This window comes from Lepidochelys kempii, chromosome 28 (assembly GCF_965140285.1).
Source record: "Lepidochelys kempii isolate rLepKem1 chromosome 28, rLepKem1.hap1, whole genome shotgun sequence".
Lineage (NCBI taxonomy): Eukaryota > Metazoa > Chordata > Testudines > Cheloniidae > Lepidochelys > Lepidochelys kempii.
The window spans coordinates 2,496,692-2,515,150 of record NC_136407.1 but is presented as its reverse complement, the minus strand read 5'-3'; the positions used below and the strand labels follow the sequence as shown (position 1 = coordinate 2,515,150).

General features: G+C 58.4%; 1 protein-coding gene across 7 annotated transcripts in view; it reads right to left on the bottom strand.

Annotated features, from left to right (window-relative positions):
- CHD3 (chromodomain helicase DNA binding protein 3) overlaps window positions 1–18,459 on the bottom strand; it is a 66,969-nt gene that overhangs the window by 27,726 nt on the left and 20,784 nt on the right. For 5 of the 7 annotated variants that reach the window (XM_073326780.2, XM_073326784.2, XM_073326778.2 and 2 more), the window contains exons 4-9: window positions 16,004–16,128; window positions 8,322–8,560; window positions 7,431–7,561; window positions 5,219–5,366; window positions 4,085–4,264; window positions 2,674–2,849 (exon numbers count right to left, since the gene is read on the bottom strand). In XM_073326780.2, coding sequence (XP_073182881.2) covers window positions 2,674–2,849; window positions 4,085–4,264; window positions 5,219–5,366; window positions 7,431–7,561; window positions 8,322–8,560; window positions 16,004–16,128 — 999 coding nt within the window. The remainder of the gene's footprint in view (window positions 1–2,673; window positions 2,850–4,084; window positions 4,265–5,218; window positions 5,367–7,430; window positions 7,562–8,321; window positions 8,561–16,003; window positions 16,129–18,459) is intronic. The other 2 variants (XM_073326785.2, XM_073326781.2) reach the window with 2 other exon arrangements.

Sequence of the window (18,459 nt, the reverse complement as noted above, 5' to 3'; positions counted from 1 at the left end):
GGCGGGACGCACGCGCCCAGAGACCCGACGCCAGGGGCGGGACAGGCCCCCGGCGGGACGCACGCGACCAGAGACCAGACGCCAGGCGCGGGACAGGCCCCCGGCGGGACGCACGGGCCCAGAGACCGGACGCCAGGCGCGGGACAGGCCCCCGGCGGGACGCACGGGCCCAGAGACCCGACGCCAGGCGCGGGACAGGCCCCCGGCGGGACGCACGGGCCCAGAGACCCGACGCCAGGCGCGGGACAGGCCCCCGGCAGGACGCACGGGCCCACCAGAGACCCGACGCCAGGGGCGGGACAGGCCCCCGGCGGGACGCACGCGCCCACCAGAGACCCGACGCCAGGGGCGGGACAGGCCCCCGGCGGGACGCACGCGCCCACCAGAGACCCGACGCCAGGGGCGGGACAGGCCCCCGGCGGGACGCACGCGCCCACCAGAGACCCGACGCCAGGGGCGGGACAGGCCCCCGGCGGGACGCACGCGCCCACCAGAGACCCGACGCCAGGCGCGGGACAGGCCCCCGGCGGGACGCACGGGCCCAGAGACCAGACGCCAGGCGCGGGACAGGCCCCCGGCGGGACGCACGCGCCCAGAGACCGGACGCCAGGCGCGGGACAGGCCCCCGGCGGGACGCACGGGCCCAGAGACCCGACGCCAGGCGCGGGACAGGCCCCCGGCGGGACGCACGCGCCCAGAGACCGGACGCCAGGCGCGGGACAGGCCCCCGGCGGGACGCACGCGCCCAGAGACCCGACGCCAGGGGCGGGACAGGCCCCCGGCGGGACGCACGCGACCAGAGACCAGACGCCAGGCGCGGGACAGGCCCCCGGCGGGACGCACGGGCCCAGAGACCGGACGCCAGGCGCGGGACAGGCCCCCGGCGGGACGCACGGGCCCAGAGACCCGACGCCAGGCGCGGGACAGGCCCCCGGCAGGACGCACGGGCCCAGAGACCCGACGCCAGGCGCGGGACAGGCCCCCGGCAGGACGCACGGGCCCACCAGAGACCCGACGCCAGGGGCGGGACAGGCCCCCGGCGGGACGCACGCGCCCACCAGAGACCCGACGCCAGGGGCGGGACAGGCCCCCGGCGGGACGCACGCGCCCACCAGAGACCCGACGCCAGGGGCGGGACAGGCCCCCGGCGGGACGCACGCGCCCACCAGAGACCCGACGCCAGGGGCGGGACAGGCCCCCGGCGGGACGCACGCGCCCACCAGAGACCCGACGCCAGGCGCGGGACAGGCCCCCGGCGGGACGCACGGGCCCAGAGACCAGACGCCAGGCGCGGGACAGGCCCCCGGCGGGACGCACGGGCCCAGAGACCCGACGCCAGGCGCGCGACAGGCCCCCGGCGGGACGCACGGGCCCAGAGACCCGACGCCAGGCGCGCGACAGGCCCCCGGCGGGACGCACGGGCCCAGAGACCCGACGCCAGGCGCGGGACAGGCCCCCGGCGGGACGCGCGCGGCCAGAGACCCGACGCCAGGCGCGGGACAGGCCCCCGGCGGGACGCGCGCGGCCAGAGACCCGACCCCAGGCACGGGACAGGCCCCCGGCGGGACGCGCCCACCAGAGACCCGACGCCAGGCGCGGGACAGGCCCCCGGCGGGACGCACGGGCCCAGAGACCCGACGCCAGGCACGGGACAAGCCCCCGGCGGGACGCACGGGCCCAGAGACCCGACGCCAGGCGCGGGACAGGCCCCCGGCGGGACGCGCGCCCACCAGAGACCCGACGCCAGGTGCGGGACAGGCCCCCGGCGGGACGCACGCGCCCACCAGAGACCCGACGCCAGGGGCGGGACAGGCCCCCGGCGGGACGCACGCGCCCACCAGAGACCCGACGCCAGGGGCGGGACAGGCCCCCGGCGGGACGCACGCGCCCACCAGAGACCCGACGCCAGGGGCGGGACAGGCCCCCGGCGGGACGCACGCGCCCACCAGAGACCCGACGCCAGGCGCGGGACAGGCCCCCGGCGGGACGCGCGCCCACCAGAGACCCGACGCCAGGCGCGGGACAGGCCCCCGGCGGGACGCACGCGCCCACCAGAGACCCGACGCCAGGGGCGGGACAGGCCCCCGGCGGGACGCACGCGCCCACCAGAGACCCGACGCCAGGGGCGGGACAGGCCCCCGGCGGGACGCACGCGCCCACCAGAGACCCGACGCCAGGGGCGGGACAGGCCCCCGGCGGGACGCACGGGCCCAGAGACCGGACGCCAGGCGCGGGACAGGCCCCCGGCGGGACGCACGGGCCCAGAGACCCGACGCCAGGCGCGGGACAGGCCCCCGGCGGGACGCGCGCGGCCAGAGACCCGACGCCAGGCGCGGGACAGGCGGGACGCAAATGGCCTGCACAGATCAATACCCTCTTTCAGAGGAAGCTTGACTCTCTTCTCTACAAATTCTAGCATCCTGCCCAGGGAAACCGAGTCAGGCCAGCCAGCTTTTCAGCAGCCGCTACCCCTCTGGGTCACCGCGATCACAAGTGAGACGCCTCACAGGGCACCGATTTCTCAGGACGGACACCTGTAAGTAGCACCCAAAACGCACCAGTCCCTTCTGGGAAAGGCGGCGGGGGTCTCAACAGGGCACAGGGATGGTACCTAGGCGGGCAGGGGGTCAGGGAGCGAGGGGGGCGGCCAGGAAGGAACAGAGGGCGGCTTACACAGTGGGGACAGCTCCATTTGCCCTCGGGCGCCTTGTCGAGTTCGGGGTCCAGACACACCAGGTGGTAGGCCCTGGGGCAGGTGTCACAGAGGATGATCTCGCCGCCCTGTTGGCACACTTCACAGTAGTCCTGGTGGTCCGTCTCGTAGCCGTCCACCTCCTCCTCGCCAGCCACTGGGAAGGGACGCAAAAGCAGACACTGCAGAAGGCGGCGCCCAGACCCCACAGGCTGCTGCACCTCCCGCCCCACACGGGACGCACCGTTCCCGCAGGCCAGGAAACGGATTTCCCGTCCCGCAAAGACTTCAGCAAGGTCGGGATCCCCACCCCAGCCGGCCCGGCTTGAGCCAGGGCAATACAGCTCAAAAGTTCACCAATAGCTGCGGCCTGACAAAACTTTCTCTTTTCCCCACTTTAGGCCAATCGAATTTCTAAACCTTCTGGCGAATTTCTAAATCTTTGGTTTCAACTTGGACCATTTCCCAACTTTTCTTTAAGTCTAATTAGCTCATGTTTCAAAACCATTTGCAATTCTGACCGGTTTTCCAGCAGAAAATGCGCATGCTTTCGACCTTTTTCAGTCCGATGGGCTTGAAATGGGCCTGATTTCCACCTTTCGGGATCTAATTGGCTTACATTTCAAAACTAGTCACGATTTTGACTAGTTTCAAGGTTGAAAATATTCCCAACTTCAACCTTTCCCCAGTCTAATTCATTAAAATTTCTAAACAAAACGGCATTTCGAAGCAGAAAACAGGAACGTTTTGTTTCCACAATTTCAAGCTTTCTCCCGTCCCAAGAACATTTTTGAGAGTTCAAGTTTTAAAAGTTGTTTCAGACCAGAACTTTTCATTTCGAGAGTTTCAAACCCCTCTGCCTCGGGATCTGGTTCGAGTCGGGAAATTCCCCAAGCCCGACCTGTTCTGAATGCTTTCGGATTTCACAAGTTGGCACTTTCCGACGATGAAGAAACGATTCATCAAAAGATTCCCGTTCAACTTTATTGTCTGTACTAGGAGCAGAGGAAGTCTGGCTTGACGGAGGACATGGACACTGCCCAGCTGCGTTAAGTCACTTCCTCCGTCTGTGCCTCGGTTTCCCCACTTAGCCTCTATCTATTCAGGGCTTCTCTACATGCTACTTAACTAAAAAAAAAAATTATTGGTAAAAAAAACCCCATTTCAAGTGTGACATTTATGAAAACAAGCTAGAAACCCACTGAACCAGGACACAGGAGAACTGGGTTCTGTTCCCAGCTTGGCATTGGGCAAGCTGCCTCCCTGTGCCTCAGTTTCCCTAACTCTAAATGGCCATAATGATACTGATCTCCTGTGGAAAGCACTCTGAGATATGCTGCTGGAAAGCGCTAGATAAGAGCTAAAGTCTGTTATTATAGGAACTAGACACACTCTGGTTCAACCACTTGAATTCCTTCAGGGAAGCATCGCCCAGGAGGTCAGACGAGAGACCACGATCCCCCCTCCTAGCCTTGGAACAGCTCGTCAGGGCGGGGGACAGCCTCTCACCATGCGTCTGCGCAGCGCCCAGCACCACGGGGCCCCGATCCTGGATTGGGATTGTGGAAATCGCTGTAACACAATAACAAGTCAGAGTCTGCAGCTGTCGGACCCACAGGCTGGCTCGGGGGGCAGTGAATGGGGCACGGGGCCTTTCCGTTTTAAGGGGTGCCAGAAGATGCTACCTGACCCCCTCAGACAGCTCATGCCCTGAAGCATGGAAGTGGATGGCTGACAGCCCAGCTTGCCTATCTTGGGGTCCTGGACTCATGCTCGTCAAGTATTTGACTACCATGCATACTGCACTGAGTAACAGTCGTAAGCTACTGGGGCCTTTTTGCACAAGCCGGGGCGAGCTACATCTTAGGGACTGCTGCCCCGGGTCAGACCATCTACCCCGGTATCCCGGCTTGCCCCCTGGCGTGCAGGCTCTGACCCATGGGCCCAACTAGCCCGGTATCCCAGCTCGTCCCCTGGCATGCAGGCTCTGACCCATGGGCCCATCTAGCCAGGAATCCCGGCTCGTCCCCTGCCGTGCAGACTCTGACCGATGGGCCCATCTAGCCCGGTATCCCGGCTCGTCCCCTGGCATGCAGGCTCTGACCCATGGGCCCATCTACCCTGGTAACCCAGCTCGGCCCCTGGCGTGCAGGCTCTGACCCATGGGCCCATCTAGCCCGGTCTGGTACAGTACAAGCCCCTCTGCTGCAAGCCAGCAACAACCAGAGCATCTCTCAATTAATTTCAGCCCACAGGCTGTCATTTCAACGGACAGCACTGCTCCACCCCGGGTGTAAAAGCTCCTCCTACTCCTAGAAGTCCTGCCCCTCTGTGAAAGCTCCTCCCTCTTCTAGAAGCCCCGCCTTAGCGTGAAAGTTCCTTCCATCCCAAGAAGCCCCCACCCCGGTGTGAAAGCTCCTCCCACCCCTGGAAGCCCTGCCCCTGGCATGAAAGCTCCTCCCACCCAGAGAAGCCCCGCCCCTGGCATGAAAGCTCCTCCCACCCTGCTGCCACGGCCACGCTCACCCTTCTTCCTTTTCCTGCCAGGCCGGCCCCGCTTGAGTTTCTTGACCCGCCCCGAGCTGTCGGACCGCACCGAGGAACTGTGGACACTGGAGTTGTCGACGTCAGACTCTTCCTCCATCTCGCCCACCTCGTCACTCTGAAACACATGCTGTACATAACCATAGTGGCCCTCGTTAGCCGGGGCTCGTCCAGAGGCGCAAAGTGGGGGATGGGGGGGGGAACAGGGACGGAGGGCGGGTCATGCGGCGTCACTGATTCATTGCTGCGGGCGCCCTCCCCCCAGACCCGGCACGGGGGGCAGGGGGACATCAGTGGGACATCAGTGGGACCGAAAATACAGACGTTCACGCCCATGGTTGGGCCACGGATTAGCAGGGCCCCCACGGTCGCACATGAGCCCCCAGACTAGGGAGGCCCCTGCCCTGGCGCTCCGAGGCATCTTTGCCTGCGGGGGAATTGGGGAGGGAAGGCGCTGGAGGGCTCTCCGCTCGCCAGCAGTTTGGCAGGCAGCCTTGCTGGAAAGCAGCCAGGCTCCAGCCCCGGTTAAAGCCAAGTGTGGCTTCCACCACCTCCTCCCATCTGGCCACCTACAGCCCAGGTCAGAGGGTCTGCTGCGGGAGCCAGGGCAGGGCTAAGGCCGAGAGCCCGGGTGAGCTATGCAAGACAGACGCACTCCAAGGGTAAGTCCGCAGTGCAAAAAAAAAAAAGTGGGAATGCTCTGAATGTTGTGTCTAAATGCTGTGTGCGTGTGCCTCAGTTTCCCCCACGTGTTATTGAAAGCCGGGAGGGCGGGTCGTGACAGCACGCCCGGAGGGGAGACGGTGCCCCACAGTCCTGCCTGGCTCGGTGATGCCAGGGTACGGCCACACTCCAGTGAAAAACCCGCCACCCCCAGTTTCAGAGCTCAGGTCAAGTGACTCGGGCTGGGGGGCTCAAGACCCTCTCCCCGTGCGGCGCGATTCTAAGCCCCACCGGTCATCCAGCACTTCCAATCCCGTGAGCTTGGTTTTCCAAAGTCGGGGGACCGTGCAGAATAACCATGAAGCCAGGGAGGTAACTTCCCAGCCACGTGGGGGCAAACCGAGCAGCCAAAGCAGAGACCTGGAAGGGTGCGTCTACACGGCACATGATGCCCGGGCTGGGACTCAGGTTTGAGCCACGGCCCCTGTGTTCCGTCCGGACGCGGGTCTCCGCGAGCTGTCAGGACTTGGGACACAGGACGCTGCTGGGGCGTGGGTCGCGTGCCCCAAGTCCTAGCCCCGTTATTTTGAAGCGTGTATGCAAGCCGGAGAGACCCAGGTCCAGCCATTGTAAGCTCTGGTTCACAATGCGGTGTAGACGGAACCCCAGCAGAACTTTCTATGCTTTGGATGATGTCCTCCCGGTGCTGCTCGGATGTTTGCTCCAACCCTGCCCTGTCCCCTTCCACAGGCGCCGACTCCGTGGGTGCTCCAGGGAAAAATTAGTGGGTGCTTAGCACCCACCAGCAGCCAAGCTCCTCTCAGCCCCCACCCAACCTCCTCCTCCTCATCCCCACATGAGCGCGCCGCATCCCCGCTCTTCCGCCCACCTCCCAGCACTTCCCCCCCCGGCCGCCACCAAACAGCTGTTTGGCGGCGTTAGCACGCTCCAGGAGTGGGGGAGGGAGCGGGAACGTGGCGCGCTCAGGGGAGGAGGCGGGGAAGAAGTGGGGACGGGGCAGGGATTTGGGGAAGGAGTAGGAATAGGGGCAGGGAGGGGGAAGAATTGGGGTGGGGACTTTGAGGAAAGGGTTAGTATGGGGGTGGGGCCTCATGGAAGGGGTAGGAAGGGGTGGGGCCGGGGGCATGGGGGGTCGAGAATCCATGGGAAAGAGGGGAAGTCGGCGCCGATGTCCCCTTCCCTCTCCAAAGCTGGCCCCCCTCCTATCAAAACCCGCCCCCTCAATCCATTCCATGCTGAAAGCCTCAGATAACGCCCGTGGCTGGTCCCTGCCTCGCCTGCTGTCATTTGGGATCATTCTCAGCTTCCCAACCAGGCCCTGGCAGCAAGTCACCAGTCCTCTCCGGCGGGGCCCCGGCATAGCAACAGGAATTATTCGGGAGGGGGGAAAAAAACCCACCCGCTTTTGTGAGAGTTGGGGACCCGGCGTGACCTCCCTCCTGAGCTCCCAGTACCACCCCCGGCTCTCCCCGCACCCCAGCGAGTGTGGCCGGGAAGGAGCGTGGCTTACCGAGCTGCTCTTTTTCCGCTTTCCACCGATCATGCCCAGCTTGATCTTCAGGGGAGCCATCCTCTTCCCTTTCATCTTCCTCTTCATCTCTGGCACGCGAGGGCTCTTGCTCCGCCTTTTGTGACCCGGCCCTTTTGTCAAAGAAAGCGAGATCGATCAAAAGCTCCAAATCCACCTCAACAACAGGCATGGCCGGCCTCCTGTTCCAGAAGGGGAAACTGAGGCACGGGAAAGGGACTTGCCCTAAGTCACAATGCAAGCAGCTGGGGGTAGAACCCAGGAGTCCGGGCTCCCAGCCCCTACCCTGCTGTAACCCACCAGCCCCCACTCCCCTCCCAGAGCCTGGGAGAGAACCCAGAAGTCCAGGCTCCCTGCCTCCCCTCCTCTAACCCACCAGCCCGCACTCCCCTCCCAGAGCTGGGGAGAGAACCCAGGAGTCCAGGTGGGTGGGGAGGGGAATGAGACACGGGGCCTTTCCTCTCCTGGCCCTGAGGTATCATGGGAATTGTAGTTGCAGATGCTCCATGCAGCTATTGTCCTGTATAGGCCAAGGTTCCTGGTCAGACTACATATCCCATGATGCACCATGGTGTTGGAGAAGAGGTGCATCATGGGCAAACCCAGCCATGAAACCCTAACCCTAACCCTAACCCTAACCCTAACCCTAGCATCCTGGGTATTCTAGTGGTGGGTGCTTCATGAATCCCTTCTCCTCTGTAGTCTGGGGTCCCTGGTGGGACTACATCCCCCATAATGCTCTCCTATGGTCTTCACGATGGAGAAGCAGTGCACTGTGGTAGTCCCTGGCCCTGGTGCATCATGGGAGATGTGGTCCAACCCCCCTCCCTACCCCGACAGGAGACAAGTGGGACGGAAATCCAGGTGACTCACCTTTCCCTTCTTTGGTTTTGGCTTTGCGGATGGGAGCGGGCTGCGGCTCGGTAGCCACGGCCGACACGGCCGCCGACACCTGCTCGGCCACGGCCGCCGCCGCCGCTGCAGCTGCCGCCGCCACAGCCGCAGCCGAGCCCTTGAAGGGGTTGTTGGCGCTGAACTCCCGCCACTTGGCGCCCAGGATGGTCATCATCTTGGACATGGGGATCTTGGGGTTCTTTTTGGCAATGAGAGGCCTGCGTGACATGAGACAAAACCGGGGGGGAAGGGGGGGTGAGATAAGTACGGCGCCGCCTTGGCCTTTGGAAGCAGAGTCCCCCTTTTCACCACCCCCACCCCCCAGATCTGAGCTCCCCCCGCCCGCTGCTGGCTCCCTGCGATGACCAGTAGTATGGGTCACCCCGCTGTTGTGCCAAGAGCTCCCAGGGCTGCTCAACCGCTGCTCTGCCCCAGGCCCCGCCCCGCCTCTTCCCACCACCTTCCGCGCCTTGTTCCTCCCCCCACCTCTTCCTGCTCACACCCCTCCCCCACTCCCCCGCACCTCCTGCACGCCACTGAACAGCTGATCACTGACGGGTGGGAAGCGCTGGCGGGGGAAGAGGAGGAGCTGCCGGTGGGTGCTGAGCACCCACTGTTTTCTTTCCCATGGGTGGTCCAGAGCCGGAGCACCCACGGAGTCGGCGCCTATGCCTTCCCGGGCCTCGGAGTTCGCAGCCACAGAGATGCACAGCCTTTGTTCCACGCCTCTCTGAGCAACGGGCTCAGGCTCTCTGCAGACAGCAGCTCATCTCCGGGCAGCTTCCTCACCCCAGCGCTACCCTCTTGGGCAGATGTGGCTGCGTCAGTTACATTAGCGGCAGTTCGCGCCCAACGCGGATTTGGTTTCAGGCTCTCTGCAGACTCAGGCTGCCTCAGATAACCCGCGGAGTAAAGTGCGTGTTTTCTAGACAACATAAAAGCGCCAGACTTTGGTTTTTCTTTTGAATCTCTTTGCTCCCTGGCCTAGCAAGTTCAGCGTTTCCTGTCACTCGCCAACAGAACAGCCAAAGGTGCTAAGACTTTACGATAATAAACATATTTCTGTGTACATAAAGTTAAAAAAGCATCCAGAGCCTGCACCGATACTAATCTGCACCAGTTCAGGCTTTGCTCGAGACAGTGTTCATCGTGACTCCTATTTTAGAGCGTCGGGACATGGGCACAGAGAAAGGTCCCGGGTGTCAGCAGCACCCAGACCTCCAAAGTCCCAGTCAGGGAGACCCGCTGGAGCTTGTAAGCTAGCAAACCGTCGCATCGGCTGTAGAGTCGTATCGCGACAGAACCCAGACGCCCCAAATCGCGGTGGGAACCTGACCAGGCCAGGTCAGGAACGAAGGGCAAGAGACCACAGCGGTGTCGGCCAGTGCATTGGGAAGCAGGACGCCTGGGTTCTAGTCCCAGCTTGGCAACTTCGAGAGAATCCCTGCCCTGCTCTGTGCCTCGGTTTCCCCTCCCACCCCATTGTTTTGCCTATTTAGGTTGTGAGCACTTTGGGACAGGGACGGTCTCTCTCGCTGTGTGTTTGTGCAGCGCCCTGCACCCCAGAGACCCTGATCTCGGTCACTGGAGGCGGGGGGAGTGTCTGTTCAGTGCCCGGCACAACATGGAAGGAGGATGTTCTTTGTTCTTTTATGTCAACAACCATCTCTGAGTCTGAATAATTTACCACCCTGCCTCCTAATGCACTCGTTAAGTGGTGTGAAGTACATTAGGCAGAGATAATGGAACCTCAGTCACATGGGAAGCCCGACTAGAGAGAGGGGTCAGCTATCAGATAAAACACTGACATCTCTCAAAACCTACTTGAAAGAGGAGGGGCCCTTAGACGAACGCTGGGCAAAAAATTTCCGCCAAAAAACGCCCCCCACGGATTTGGCGTCACCGACGAACATTTTGTGGATTCATGTCGGTTTCGCCAAATTGTTCGCATCACGGGAAAAGAAATGACCCGCCATTCTAGACGTGTCATTTAGAGGGACGGCCCACACCACAGTGTGGTGCTCTGTCTAGGGGACGCAGAGAGAGGTTGAGGAGTTGCTATACCATGGGTCATGGTGTTCGACGCAGAAGTCCCAGGTTCAACCCCTGTTCCCCACACTCAGACATTTAGATGAGATCATCAGACAGGAGAAAGTGCATAAGCACACACAGATGGGATGAAATTTCCCTTCTGGGCAGGTATTTTCTAATAGCAGCTTTATTGCATCTGAACCGTGCAATACTGGCCAGTGTCAAGTCTCATCGGGCTAAACCGAAGGAGCAATTAAATACCCCTCTATGCATCGAGAGTTGAAACAACAGGAAGCTAACGCCCAAAGCAATGCCGATCAAAAGCTAAGGGGGTTTCCATGGGATTGATTTGGTTGCAGTGTGCGTTTGAGAGAGAGAGCGACAGCAAGCCAGAAGAAAGCGAAAGAAAGGCAGTTGTATCCTAGGAGGAGGCCAAGAGACAGAGCTCCTTAGGCCGCAGGGCTGGCGAGAAAGGCGGGCTTAGATGTTCACAGATTCCAAGGCCAGATGGGACCGCTGAGATCATCTGACCTCCCGTATAACACAGGCCATAGGACTTCCCCAAAGTGATTCCTGTTTGAATTGGAATAGATCTCAGGGTGGGAGGGCTGGTGGGGGAAAATCCCATCTTGATTTAAAATTTAAGACTGTGAGTTGGTGGATATTCATGGTAAACAAACAGCATTTCTGACCTCTATCATCCATTTCTCCTCCGAACGGAAACCACCGTCTGGGTTTTAGGAGGGGCAATGCCCCCTCTCTTTGTGACACATTTTTGCTCTGTAGCACACACATCATCTGTATTCCCCTCCTCATTAGACAAACACCCGTCAGGGATGGTCTACTTTTTTTGTTCAATATCTTCATAAATGATCTGGAGGATGGTGTAGATTGCACCCTCAGCAAGTTTGCAGGTGACACTAAACTGGGAGGAGTGGTAGATACGCTGGAGGGGAGGCATAGGATACAGAGGGCCCTAGACAAATTGGACAAATTGGGCCAAAAGAAATCTGATGAGGTTCAACAAGGACAAGTGCAGAGTCCTGCACTTAGGACGGAAGAATCCCAGGCACCGCTACAGACTAGGGACCGAATGGCTCGGCAGCAGTTCTGCAGAAAAGGACCTAGGGGTTACAGTGGACAAGAAGTTGGAGATGAGTCAACAGTGTGCCCTTGTTGCCAAGAAGTCCAATGCCATTTTGGGATGTATAAGTAGGGGCATTGCCAGCAGATCGAGGGACGTGATCGTTCCCCTCTATTCGACATTGGTGAGGCCTCATCTGGAGTACTGTGTCCAGTTTTGGGCCCCACACTACAAGAAGGATGTGGAAAAATTGGAAAGAGTCCAGTGGAGGGCAACAAAAATGATTAGGGGACTGGAACACCTGACTTATGAGGAGAGGCTGAGGGAGCTGGGATTGTTTAGCCTGCAGAAGAGAAGAATGAGGGGGGATTTGATAGCTGCCTTCAACTATCTGAAAGGGGGTTCCAAAGAGGATGGATCTAGACTGTTCTCAGTGGTAGCAGATGACAGAACAAGGAGTAATGGTCTCAAGTTGCAGTGGGGGAGGTTTAGGTTGGATATTAGGAAAAACTTTTTCACGAGGAGGGTGGTGAAACACTGGAATGCGTTACCTAGGGAGGTGGTAGAATCTCCTTCCCTAGACATTTTTAAGGTCAGGCTTGACAAAGCCCTGGCTGGTGATTTAGCTGGGGATTAGGTCCTGCTTTAGTCGGGGATCGGTCCTGCTTTGAGCAGGGGGTTGGACTAGATAACTCCTGAGGTCCCTCCCAACCCTGATATTCTATGATTCTATGATTCTACTCCTGCCATGAGTGCAGGGGACCGGACTAGGTGACCTCCCGAGGTCCTTTCTATGCCCTGGTCGCAGTCTTCAGAACCGTAAAACGGTTGTTATAAAGAGAACGGAGACCAATTGTCCTCCATGTCCGTCCATGGCGGGACAAGAAGGGACTGGCCTAACGGGGGCCAGAACTCTTGAGATCCCTTCCAGCCAACTCACGGAAAGAGCCGATTTGCCAAATCAGACACTAGGTGGCGCTCCCAGCCCAGCTAAAGCCTCGGGAAAAAGACCACGATATCCTGGTTCGGGCCCTAAAGACAAACAGTCATAGAATCACAGAATATCAGGGTTGGATGGGACCTCCGTGCATTTTACATTCTGAGTGGTGGGGGCCCTCTGCAAAGGGGCAGCATGAGTATTATCCCCATTTTACAAACAGGGAAACTGAGGCATGGGGGGCAGAACCGGTTATTGAACCCAGATCTCCTACCTCCCAGCCTATGCTGCCTACCACCCTTGGCTGGGAGTGGGAGGCTGGGGAGTGATCCCCAGCAGTTTTCAGACCCTCAGCCAATCCTCCTCTGAAGCGGATCCGACCAGGTCCCCTCCTCAGCTGAGTTCAAAGAACAGGGCTGGTGAAATGCAACCGCCGGCGGGGGAGCCATTTTGGTGGCATCGCTCCCAAAAGAAACCCCATCCCAGATGCAGAGATGGTAGATTCACAGGCCCAAAGGGATCCCTGTGACCATCTACTGAGAGGCTATCCCAGGGCTGCTCCCCTGATCTCTGGGCCCGGGCGGGACCAAAGTGACACGGCCAAAAGGAGCCGCTAGACCCCCAGCTCTCTCCGAAGGCCTGCGGGAAGACAAGAAAGCCGGCGAGGAGACCCCCAATGGGAAACCCCGAGAAGCTCCAGCTCCAGTCTGAGTGCATTTGCTATTAGGGGAATCAGATCCAAAGGCTAATTAGGCAACTACCGACGCCTTTAATTCCTCCCGGGAACCTGCTGGCAGCTGGCGCGGCTCCTGTCGCTTCAGGCCTGGAATTCCACTTGAATAGACTTGGCGCTGGCTTGGGTTTCTGGGAGGCCCGGAGGTGTTTGCTCACCGCGGTGACCCAGCGCCGAGCTCTCCGTGGCCAGGGCGGCTGCAGGCCGCGCTCTCCGGTTGCCAGGCGGTCAGGAAGCCTTCTTGGCTGCAGATCCTCCCTGGCAAGACTAGGATCTGACTCCAGCCCCCCAGCCCGCCCTCCCCAGCTGGCTGCCGCAAACTCCCTTGTTCAAGGGCACCAGTGTAAACCCTGCCAGATCTGCTGGCTGCTACCCACGGCATTCTCCCGGGCTTCTTGGGGCTGTGCCACCTGGCACGCAGCCCAGGTCCGTACGGATATCCGGGCTGCCGCACCAGCTGGGTCAGGCATGATGGGGGCGGGCTGCTGGGGCGTCATCGGGGTAATGATGGCATGGCACAGCCCGTGTCTCCTGGCTGACCCTCCTCAGGGCCTGGCACAGCGGGCTGGAGAGTGACAGGGGTCAGCAGAGGAAAGACCCCAGCTGGTGTCAATGGGCATCTCTCCATTGCAGTCAATGGGGCCAGATCCCGGCTGGTGTCAATGGGCATCTCTCCATTGCAGTCAATGGGGCCAGATCCCAGCTGGTGTCAATGGGGCCAGATCCCGGCTGGTGTCAATGGGCGTCTCTCCATTGCAGTCAATGGGGCCAGATCCCTAGCCAGTGTCAATCAGCCCTGGCTCCACTGACACACGTTACCGGTCTTCCTGGGGTTCCTTCTCCCCGAACACCTGGTGCTTCCGGGCGTGGGGGGAGCCGAGACTGGATCCACTTCCTCTTCCCGCTTCCGGATCTGCTGGCGGCAGCTGCAGCCAATGGGGTTGGGGCAGAGGGAGATGGCTTGGTCCAGGGATGTGATCAGCAGCTGGGGGCCTTTTCATCCTTCTCCTCCCCAGCCACAGGGCAGGCAGACGAGGGGCAGCACCCCACGGCCAGAACAGAGATGCCGTAGAGCAGCTCCATGCACCCCCATTAGGTGCCACTAATGAGCTCATGACTGTCAGCACCGAACGCCACAGGCAGATGGAAAGCATCATAGAATCATAGAATATCAGGGTTGGAAGGGACCCCAGAAGGTTATCTAGTCCAACCCCCTGCTCGAAGCAGGACCAATTCCCAGTTAAATCATCCCAGCCAGGGCTTTGTCAAGCCTGACCTTAAAAACTTCTAAGGAAGGAGATTCCACCACCTCCCTAGGTAACGCATTCCAGTGTTTCACCACCCTCTTAGTGAAAAAGTTTTTCCTAATATCCAATCTAAACCTCCCCCACTGCAACTTGAGACCATTACTCCTCGTTCTGTCATCTGCTACCATTGAGAACAGTCTAGAGCCATCCTCTTTGGAACCCCCTTTCAGGTAGTTGAAAGCAGCTATCAAATCCCCCCTCATTCTTCTCTTCTGCAGACTAAACAATCCCAGCTCCCTCAGCCTCTCCTCATAAGTCATGTGTTCCAGACCCCTAATCATTTTTGTTGCCCTTCGCTGGACTCTCTCCAATTTATCCACATCCTTCTTGTAGTGTGGGGCCCAAAACTGAACACAGTACTCCAGATGAGGCCTCACCAATGTCGAATATCACGTTCCTCAATCTGTTGGCAATGCCCCTACTTATACATCCCAAAATGGCATTGGACTTCTTGGCAACAAGGGCACACTGCTGACTCATATCCAGCTTCTTGTCCACTGTCACCCCTAGGTCCTTTTCCACAGAACTGCTGCCGAGCCATTCGGTCCCTAGTCTGTAGCTGTGCGTTGGGTTCTTCCGTCCTAAGTGCAGGACCCTGCACTTATCCTTATTGAACCTCATCAGATTTCTTTTGGCCCAATCCTCCAATTTGTCTAGGTCCCTCTGTATCCTATCCCTCCCCTCCAGCGTATCTACCACTCCTCCCAGTTTAGTATCATCCGCAAATTTGCTGAGGGTGCAATCCACACCATCCTCCAGATCATTTATGAAGATATTGAACAAAACCGGCCCCAGGACCGACCCTTGGGGCACTCCACTTGACACCGGCTGCCAACTAGACATGGAGCCATTGATCACTACCCGTTGAGCCCGACAATCTAGCCAACTTTCTACCCACCTTATAGTGCATCCATCCAGCCCATACTTCCTTAACTTGCTGACAAGAATACTGTGGGAGACCGTGTCAAAAGCTTTGCTAAAGTCAAGAAACAACACATCCACTGCTTTCCCTTCATCCACAGAACCAATAATCTCATCATAAAAGGCGATTAGATTAGTCAGGCATGACCTTCCCTTGGTGAATCCATGCTGGCTGTTCAGCACCGACTTCAGTCCCAAAGAGACCACCGAGGACTTGTTACATTTATATTCCAGCGGCTTGTATGCCAAGATCAGAGTGCGCATTGTGCCGGGCACTGCACAGACCCCTCTACCTGATGGGCACTGCCCAGACCCCCCTGGCCAAGATCAGGGCCCCATCACACCAGGCACTGCACAGACCCACCTGACCGAGATACGGTGCCCACCACCCCAGAGATCCCAACGAAGGTTGAGGCCCTGGCCTGCCAGGCGCCGCACGAGGTACAGTCCCTGCCCAGAAAACTCCCTGTCTGCCCATATAATGGATGGGAGGGGAGACAGAGACCCAGAGAAGGAAGGGGACCCACCCCAGGTCACATGACAGGGCAGGGGCATAAACAGAACCCAGGTGTCCTGACTCCTAGCTGCTGCCTACTGTCCATCCTACAACCTGATTCAATGGGAAATCCAAAGACTCCAGGTCCTTACCTCATGAACTGGCTGAAGGCTTTGTAGTTGGTGAGCGTGTGATAATCCTCCTCGGAAAACACATGGTCCACGTCTTCCAGCCCCCAGGTCATGAGCAGCTGGGCCGAGGATTTCTGATCCACCTGCTGAGCAAGCCAAACGCTCCCCGTTAGCCAGGCAGCCAGCTGGGGAGGAGGGTGGTTTCCTTGTGTTGCCGGGGATCCTATCTAAAGGGGACGATACACCCCTTCCCTCCCAGTGGGAGGCTTCCCAGGATTGGTGCGTAGAGAGGAAGCCTGAGGGACCACCACAGATGCATCCTAAAGACTCTAGTCCTGAAAGATCTTCCACTCTCCTATGTCCCTGCTGGAGACGGGATATAATGGATCTTCCATACTGAATTGCCAAGGATCCAGTAACTACCAGCAAAAGAGAGCAGGGAAAAGAGAATCACAGCGTTCACGGCCAGAAGGTTCTACCAAAATCATGCAGCACGGCCTCCTGTCTATCGCTTGGCCAGTCACGCACTAAGCCCAACAAGGTCAGGGACCTTCCTCCGTTTTCCAGTTCATGGGCAAGTCTGAAAAATCCGGGAACACGAGAATCATGACGGGGTCTGACCAAACAAAGTTTTTCAAAATTCTTGGCATCTCCAAAAAAACCCACCCAACGGTTTTGGGTCGAACGCAACTTTTTGCTCACCCTGAAACATATGGTTTCAATTTCAATCAGGTTTCTTTTCTTTTCTTTTTTTTCAATAAAATGAAAGGAAAGTTTGAAAGTTGTTCCAAAGAAACCAAAAATCAAACGTTTCGTTTGCAAACTTTTTTTGCAATTTTTTTTAGAGGAAAACAACAGGAAATCATGAAATAGAAAATCGCTTTCAACTGAAAAAGTCAAAATGTTTCATGTTGGTTTTGGGAACTATTTACCTTTTCGGTTCAATGAAATTATTAGATGAAAAGTCATTTAGAAACATTTTGATTTTTTCAGCATTCCCCCCCTGCCCCCCGCCAGGGATTTTTTGTTTGTTACTTTGGAACCAAAACAACTTGGCAAAATGGACGCAAATTTGCTAAATGTTTCGGTGCCCCTGAATCTGTATTTTTCACCGACAAAAGTTTCAGGTGCAAAATGCCCAACTCTAGGCTAATGCACTCATACGCGGGGTCCGGACGCGCTGAGTGGGACTCTGGCATGGGATTATCACAACTGTCCTTTCTGGCTCAATCCTGGGGGCTCAGGAGGGGGGTGAAAATCCAAATCTTCCACTAAAATCGGTGCTCAAACACTCCTGATCTTTTCCCCATGAAAAACTTCCCACTGAAAAATGTGATTTTGTCCAGACTCACTAAGTGTTTCATTTCTCCCAAATCAGGAAAATCAAAATGAGAAATTTCATTTCAATTTTTGGTGGAACAGATGGGGATTCACTGAGGCAGAATTATACCCATCAGAGGAAGGGAGGGTCAGGAACAGTCTCCCAGTGCAGGGCCCGAGGGAGACAGATGAATGGGTCTGGAGACAGAACTTGCCCGGTGTCTGATGGGGGTGATATGATGGGGTGGCCTGCGCTAGCCGGGACTGAACTTGGTGACTCCGGGGTTCCCTGCCTGTCTTATGTCTCAACGGAGTAATTTTGTTGCAGTTTTCCATTTTCAGATTTCCCGGTTTTGGGGGGTGGGGGGCGTTCGTCCCACTTTTTCTCAGGGAGGTTAATCAAAGGGTGAACAAGGGAAAAGCCCCAAATCTGAAAATCGGAACAAACCATTTCCAATGCAAGCAAAAAAATGGGGGTTCGAAAGGAAAATTCTCACCAAAACCACAACATTTTGCTGGTGAAAACTTTCAGAGGGTGGTTTTTCCCCTACAGAAACATCTGGGATTCCCAACTCCATCCGTTTGCCCTGAACTGTTTTTTTATGCTTCCTTTCCATGCCTTCTCCAGCAGAACAGCATTCCCAGAGCGCTTTGGGACAGTGGCGATTTCTGTCCCGAAGCAAGCTCCCAAATGGTGCTCGCTAAAATACAACGGCTGCAGTTAAGCACTCCCGCCACACCTGTGGGAATCCCTCTCTCTAGCTGCCTTGTTCACGCAGGGTCCAACTGATCGTCAGGTTTGGGGGCTGATCTCCTGTTGGGATCATCCGGGCACGTCTTGCCTCGTCAGTCCCCTGCCATGGCAGGGAAATCAGGCATTGCGGGGGTACCTCGGTCTCTGCCGCTCTCTGCCGGGTTCGTCTCCCGAGATGGTTAGGTCTTTGGACTCGGTAGAGGGGTAACTGGGTGGAAGTGACTAGCCAGCACTAGACAGGAGGTTAGCGTGGATTACCTGGTGGCCCCATCTGGCTTTACGCACTATGGGAATATCGGCTCCAGCCCACTGATGCTCGCCATGCAACGCAGCCACAACCCGAGGGAGCGGGGCATCCGGGCGGTGATTTCCCCTACAGGTGCAGAGGGCCACCGGGGGGGGG